Genomic DNA, 8188 nt, shown 5'->3' on the forward strand with positions numbered 1-8188 from the left:
TCGAGCCCGAGCCAGCTGCAGGAAGCACTATATAGTCTTATTTTTGTGGTATGCATGCTTTTCCACGTTTTTGTCCAGGCCCACCCTGGCCCTGGAAAAACTCACCTTTAGCGGTTAGAAACCTCAAATAGAAGCTGGCTCTAGGTGGGTGACCATCTGCCTTGACCGGTTGGAGGGGGAAGAGAGAGAGAGAGAGGGGGGGGGAGAAAGAGAGAGAGAGAGAGAGACTGACTGAGCGAGAACACAGTGGTAACTTTTGACATTCATAATGGGCTCGTCTAAGCCTGTTAATAAGGCATGAATTATCAATGCTGTCATTTGAATCATAAAGTTACCTGTGTGTACTACTGTACATGTACATTGCTTTTTAATGATAGCTAACATTCTTTAGACACAAAGAGAAAAATGTCAGGTGCATGCTAGTGCTGCACGATTCTTGCTCAAATGTGAATCACGATTTTCCTCCATAAGAATTGAGATCACGATTCTCAGACGATTCTCACACAATTCTCTTGTAAATATAAAAATATTAAGCGCAAAAAATAAATAAAAATAAAATCCATGTATCCAAAGAGTAGATCCACAGCTATAATCCATGGGATCCCTCAATCCACAGCGGGGGGTACGCCATCATGATCCATGGAAGCCCGCAAGATGGGAAAGTGCAAAACCTCTGGGGAAGAAGTCAAGTTAATAACATGCATTGATAGGACAGGAATGTGTATTGATGGAGGGGAGGAGAGAGGAGCTCAGTGAGTCTATTGGGAACTTCAGTCCCCCGGCAGTCTAAGCCTGTGGCAGAATAACTGCTAGTAACAGGCAAGCCTGAGCCAGCCTTAACTATAAGCGTTATGAAAAAGGAACGTTTTAATTTAGCCTACTCTTGAACGTACAGGTCTGACTCCGGAACCAAAACTGGGTGAAGGTTCCACAGGAGAGGAGTATGGCACTGTAGTTGAAGGCTCTGCTGGTTTCTGTGCCAGACCATTAAAGGCTTTTCTGGTGAGGAGAAGGATTTAAAAATCTATTTAGGATATTTACAGGGAGCCTGTGCAGAGAAGCTAATGAGGGAGCGATATAATCTCCTCTTCTCGCTCTTGACGGTACACTACATGTCAAATGAGAGATTGTATGATGTTACTGATTAGATTAAAGATTTACACTGGGCGTTTAGCTCTCCGTTCTCCTCAGTTCAACTTGGCTGAGCCACAACCAATGGTTCCACTCGCAAGTAAAGACTTCTGATCTCTGTAACTGCACACGGTAAAATCTGAGTGTTTATCTAACTCGGATTATCTCAAAACGGACTCGTATGGGTCAAAAGTTTGTGAACTACAGTATAACGCTCAGGATTTTGCCGTGCACTGCCGAGTTGTATTTGCATCCCTAGTAGGAGCCCTGATGGATTTTCTGTTGCCCCTCTGCTCTCTGGCCGCGGCGAAACCTCCAGCTCTTACGATGATGGCACGAGCACCCAGAGCAGTAATCCAGACATGCAAGCTGCTGGAGTGGAGTGTAATTCCTCTCGGGAGTTTATAGCGTTGGCTGGCAGCTCATCAGGGCACCGCAGGGAGGGGAGATGATTTATTTATTTATTTCTCTCCTCACGGGACACGACAGCATGCTGTCAGCTGGTGCCAGTTGGAACAAACGAGATAGAGGCGTTTTTAATCTGTGTGTGTGTGTGAGAGCAGAATAGTGCAGCCGGAGTGTGTGTGTGTGTGTGAACAGAGAGCTAGAGAGTGAAGAAAAAAAGGGTCAGTCTGGATGTTAATGGTGAGAAGGCTAAAGCCTGATGTATACTTCTTCGTCTGACGGTGTCACATGTTGAAAATAGCCGATCTACAAGCTGACGACGCGCCGAGGGAGCGACGCGTCGTCAGCTTGTAGAGCTGCTATTTTCAGCAGGCGACACCGTCGTGCGACAGAGTATAAATGAAGCATAAGCCCGGGATAGGAGATTATAGAAGATGGGGATGGAGAGCATACATGATCTGTCAGGGCTTAGTTAGTACGGTACCACAATTATGCCAACGGCTGCAGACCTCACTCACAAAAATCCAGAGTGTTAATGTAATGCAGGTTGAATTAATGTGGATCCTCTACGGGTCCATTTGAACACTCTGAGTGAAATCGGCACTCAGGATTTTAACATGCACTGATGATGGTGTCAGAGGCAGCCGTGTTTTCATTAGTCCAAATGTCCCAGCAGTCAGAGAACTTGGCGGAATTATGTAAGCGTGACGTGCTGTCATCCCCTGAGCGCCGTCCCACTGCCGTTCGTTCCCGGCTGTAACGTGGCCATTGTTGTCCTTTCCTCCCTCCCGTCGGAAATCCAAAGAGGGTGTCTTGTCAGAGAGAGTTGGGCAATATAACGGCCGGGACAGGAATTGGGGGGGGCCCCCCGCCGTGGTGTGTACTGTAGCTGGCAGGCACCGGCGTCGTGACTTTATCGCACGGGAGTAATCTGCCAGAGAGCACGACTTCAGAGAGGGTTTTGTTTTTTCAGACTCGGGAAGGAGCTTGGCAGGGGGTCTGAAGGGCTGGATATAGTCTTGGTGATGCTGTAGGTTGTGTGGTAGAAGATGCATGGAATCTTGAGCTCTGTATGGAGGGAGATGTTCTAGATGTTTTACCCACTTCTACTTTGTTGTTCGTCAAATAGCGAAAAATTGCAGATCTACAAGCTTGCGTGTGGATCGGGCTTTTTTTTAACCAAATATTCGCCTGTTTTTGCCAAATGTCGCCTATAATTCTATGCCCAGAATAGGGGCACTGGGGTTCTTGTGGTTAATGCTGCTGATGATACACTTGAAGAAGATGGGAAATCAGCGACGATGGTGAGGGTGTGTGCTGCAGTGACCAGCGTGGACTCTTGAGGTGTAGAGCTGGTGGGAAACACACAGCTGTAGCTGAACGTGGTAAAGATGAAGTTCAAGAAGTTCATCACCCTTATGCAGGCGGCCATGGGGGTCGTCCCTCTTAACAAGCCGGAACTTATACCTCCTGGCAGGAAACTGTGGAGAGTGAGACCCCCCTCGTGAGTAACGTACGTGTGTGTGTGTGTGTGTGCGCGCGTGTGTGTGTAACATCCACTTGCATGCATTGTTTTGGAGGACATAACTTCATACAGTGCATGCAGTGAACAGTATGTTGCAGTTCAGTAGGTGGCTTTATTATTTATTTTAAAAGTAGTGTAAGTGATGTATTTTTTTGGTTAAAACTGTTAACCAGCTGAAAAAGTTAAAGCTCTATATATTCAGAATGTAAATGTGTAAAAGTGCTATAGAGTGTTTGTTCGGTAACAGGGGTCTCCCCCTCTCTCCAGCTCTTTAATAAACAGAAAATACATTTTCTCAGGAGATTGGGTGAAAGTGTATCAGCTTCAATGTTATAGTGTCGAATTCTGTCTGCTCACTGCTTTTTGTTATCACTTCCAATGTCACTTATTGTATATCCTTCATGAGTTCTCTTACCTGATTGGACAAATTTGATATTTTCTGTTTACTAAGGAGCTGGAGAGACAGGAAGACCCCTGTTGAACAAACACTCAGTCTATAGCAATGATCAGAATAGAGCTATTTGACACTTATTTTAACAACAAAATATCACTTACTGCACCTTTTTAATGATAACAATAATAAACCTAATAGGCTACAGTATTTTCAGTACTAAGTTTTTTAAATATTATATATTTTAAAAGTGACTTTCATGTTGATGGGTTTTCAAGACTCACGTCAAAGGGGAATACCACTCATTTTCAACATTGAACCATGTCATAATATACCTTAGAGCTGTTGTGTGCAAATAAGAAAAAAGTCACCCCCTTCTATGTCGCCTACAACTGGAGAATTGATTGTTGGGGTCATGTGATCAGTGACATATGGAAGGTGTACTCTTTGGCCCGCCCTCCAGGCTGCTGCATTCAGTAGAATGGTGAATTTGACTTCCAGCTGAAACAGTGTGACTTGAATATAAAGTTAAGACTTGTTAAAGCATTTTCAGCCAATTGATCTATTATTGATCTATTATCTACAAGTACAATATCGTGTGAAATGTGATATATAACCATATGCCATTATAAACTACTACAAGTCACACTGTTTCGGGTGGAAGTGAGATTCCCCATTCTAGTGAATGAGGCAGCCTAGAGGGCGGGCCAAAGAGTACACCTTCCGTATGTCACTGATCACATGACTCCAACAATTGATTCTCCAGTTCTAGGCAACATAGAAGGGGGGGACTTTTTTATTTTAGTTCTCTAAGGTATATTATGAGATGGTTCAATGTTGAAAATGAGTGGTAATCCCCTTTAAGAGCACACGAAGGCCAGTCGTGTAGGCTATTGGAAGTTTGAGGACTTTGTTCTATCCACAGTGTCCCTGTGTTGCGTGCGTGTATCCAGTCCAGTCAGATGTTGAATGCATTAAAACCTAATTTCTGAACCACTGCCATTTTCTATTGAGCTAAAATATGTTTGAGCTTAGCAGGGTACACCACATGTTCCAGCATGTTGGTGATTGGGTCAGAGAGCGAGATTACAGTATTATAATTAGTTAGTCAAATCTGTATTGAGCTACATTTCCTTGGGTGACCCACACTGTAACATCCTGCGTGTTAATGTACAATTTGTACACTCTCTGAGTTAAATTAAGATTAAGATTTGACTGTGTAGCGATTCTTACAAAGAGGTGCAGGCTGGCATGGCCTGTGTTTTTCAGACAAACGCCTCTGCTCTTCCCTTTTTTATTTTTTACTTTTCATTTAAGTAAATCTTTGAAAAGATTTTTGAAAAGAAAAAAGCTCCCCCCGCGATGTGACATGTTGTGAGCTTGTAGATCGGCAGTTTTACTATTTTTGAAATGGGGCTTTAGTCTTTTTTTTTTGTACATCTTGGGGAGACATCGCTGGTATTTGGTTGTCACTTTCTTCTGGGAACCAATACACATGAGTCTACATGAATGCTTTCTATGTTTTGTATAAAGCACTTGCCTTGCTGTTGAAGCTTTTCTCAACTCTCGGGACCCAAAGTAGGCCTTCTGCTGGTTTTCATTTAGATCATCAAATCAATAACTAAATTAGATGAATGCCAAAATGATAGTATTCTGTATTCTCAGGATTGTATTTGAAAACCATTGCAACAAACCTGTAAACCTGACAAAACCTAGCATTCCACTATGTTACTGATTAAAGTGTTTCTTGGCCTCAGAAAGACGTGGTCATTTTCACAGAGAGTAGAGTGTTCCAAGCAAGATTACAGTAATGGAGGTGATTTATTTTTGACACATCATTTAATTGTATGTTTTCTTTTTACATTATAATGCTTAGAATCGCATACCAAAAATAAAACAGCTACAAGCTCACAACGCGTCACATTGCAATAGTGAGGTTGTAGATCGGCTTTTTTTCCTGCCGTGCAACCCTGTCAAATGATGAAATATAAATGAGCCTTAAACGTGATTCCATGTTGGCTCACCATGAAATTGTCTTGTCCATTATGCTTTCAGTATCCTGGAGCTGGGTGTGGCTCAGAAGTCAGAACCCATGTGGTCATCTCTCTACCCTGGCCCTCCTCTCATTCTCCACTGTACACAATATACAGTAATCCTCAGTGTTATGTTAAAATGGACCCAATGAGATATAATACGCCTTAAATACATATTTTTGACTGTAATTAAATGTTCTCAAGATTTTTTTTATGTGAATTTTGCATCTTCAAATCATACGTTTTGGTGGTTGAGATTTGAGATGGATCACCTGGTCCTTTATACTCTATATTCCTCTGGGAAGTTCTATAGCTGACATTTTATGTACGGTATAAAGCGTCAACATTTGTCCATACAGTTTAGTTCACCGTGTTGGTGGCAGCCAGCTGTTTACATCCAGACACTGCTTAAGTCTCAAGAACAAGATGGTTAGTTTAAGAAGTCGAGAGACCATGGCAAGTGCAACGCTTAATCACTTAAGCCCAACTGTATATACTTCATTGTACGACGAATAGTGAAGATGGCTGGTCTACAAGCTCACAACACATTGAGCTGATCAGCTTGATCAACTGTTATTTTATTATTATTGTTATTATCTTTTTACTTTTCACCTATATTGACATGCTCAAAATTGGGACGTCAGGTTGAAAATGATTAATAATGTACCATCATTTTTGTGTTGTATCCAGGTGGATGCTGAGTAAAAGCATCCAAACTAAGGCTGCAGAGAATGAGATTGCTCTTCACTGTCTACTTGCAATTAGACACTCACTTTGCTAGCATTTCTGTTGAACGACTGTCTTTCTATTTACATTTCAACAAGAAATATACTCAGTAAAATCAGTGTTAATTTTAAATTGAAAGTGCACTCGTTGAGTTAAATTAACACTGAGGATATGATATTTTCCCATAATGGAAAAAGATCATCTACAGACTACAGTACTGCAAAAATGATACTATCCTGTATCCTGCCATAGTACTAAAACTGTGAACTGTTGTTTATAAAATAGTGACGTAATTCAAATTTACTCTGAAAAAATTGTTTAAAATCTGTCTGAAATAATAAAGGATAAACGTAGTGTTTTATTATCCAAACCGCTGCCTTTTGGAACACAGACCTTTGTAAGTTTGCCTACATGTGCATACAAGTGCATGCATGCGTCTCTGTGATTTGTCCATCATGTGTGCCTCTGTGTATGTTATGCATGTGTTTATCTTGTATTGGCATTTGATGGGTTAATCACCCGGTCAGACTGCCATTGCTTTGTGTTTTCTTGTACACACTGAACCATTGAACCACAAACACAGTTTGAACTTTGAGAGTTTTCAATGTTCAAGCAAAGGAGGAGAAATTAGTTACTCACTATAATTTATTACTAAAAAGTAAAAACAATGTTCATTACAAAATTAAATAAAGAGATTATCAATTGATCAAAATCATACTTACCTAATGGTGAATATCCCTTGTGACTATTTTTTTACATAATTTAATTACAGTCCAATTCATTATTTAACATTTCTAGGACTTTAACTAATGAAACAGCTCTCACAATGTCACTTCTGTTTACTTGAGGACACACCACCTTAAAGCCTGACATTCTGTTTTATTTATCCATTAAACAATAGACCTGCATGTTTACAAGCTTATTATTGTCCCAATAAAACGTTTATTTTTTGACCTAAATAACACCTATGGATTGCTGTCTGTTCTTCATTTAGTTCTGTTTTTCATATCAAGTCATTTTCTGTATTTTGAGTAATTGGGCTTTGCTTGCTGTGCTGTCTGCAAATCACTGATTGTGTTTAGAGAAGTACTATGTAAAGAGTTTGTATATAGTACTTTTTATGTAGTCAGTCATCACTTAGTCATTATGTTTGCTAATGACTAATATGACAGAAATCAATATTTGAAAAAGCAAATAAAGAAATGCCTCGAAATATCATACTTGTAGGATGCCAAGCAGTCTCAGGTTTGCCATGTGTTTTGACTGTAGTTTAATTTATGTTCTCAATAGTATTTGCATGCACTCGATCGTCCTTTTCTTAAAATTGGGTGCTATAACTTTTCTTTTCTTTTGTTTTTCAACTGTATATTTTTATATTTTGTGGACCCCAGGGAGATTAGCTGTGCTTCAGGGAGCGCACAGCTAATAGGGGTCCTAAAAAATTAAGAAAATAACCAAATAAACAAAGTGTTTCTCCGTCTCACAGGGACCGTCACTGGGAGTTCTGTTGGAAAAAGACCAGAGACGCCCACTACCTGTGCCTCCGTCGTCTGTCTACACGCAGCTACTCCGCTATCTTGATGGTACTGTTCAATTATAATAATATAGTCCACACTCTGGTATTTGTCCTCTGTCCAAGTGGCATGCTACTGCCCCCACTGTCTCTTGGGAGTTAGAGACGGTGCTAATTAGGGGTTAGGGTTAACCTGGCACTAGCCATACCGACATTGCGGATTCACTCACACTTGGAACGTATGTGATTGTGAGTGAATCCACGCCATCAGTCCGGCCAATGCCAGGCCAGGTGAGATGTTGCAGCAGGTGTTGGCGACGCGTTATTATGGATCCCACCGCAGCTCCAGGCAAACCCTGCTGTGATTGGTCAATAGTCGCTGTGATTGACACTTCTCGTTTTTGCAACTATGCCTAAACCTAACCTTAACCCTAACCTCAGTAAAACTATGCCTAACCCTAACC

The 8188-nt window shown here is 41.2% G+C and overlaps 1 protein-coding gene across 5 annotated transcripts in view; it reads left to right on the plus strand.

Annotated features, from left to right (window-relative positions):
- Positions 1-8188, plus strand: part of tjp2a (tight junction protein 2a (zona occludens 2)) — a 55288-nt gene that overhangs the window by 8373 nt on the left and 38727 nt on the right. For 4 of the 5 annotated variants that reach the window (XR_013932507.1, XR_013932508.1, XM_080419518.1 and 1 more), the window contains exon 2: positions 7698-7794. The exons of the other annotated variant lie outside the window; for it this stretch is intronic. Coding sequence is in view for 2 of the 4 variants with exons in the window: in XM_080419518.1 (XP_080275644.1) it covers positions 7792-7794 (3 nt within the window). In the remaining 2 variants the exon portion in view is untranslated. The remainder of the gene's footprint in view (positions 1-7697; positions 7795-8188) is intronic. 5 annotated transcript variants of the gene reach the window in all.

The sequence above is a fragment of the Gymnoscopelus braueri genome (genome assembly GCF_963280865.1).
Source record: "Gymnoscopelus braueri genome assembly, chromosome: 22".
Lineage (NCBI taxonomy): Eukaryota > Metazoa > Chordata > Actinopteri > Myctophiformes > Myctophidae > Gymnoscopelus > Gymnoscopelus braueri.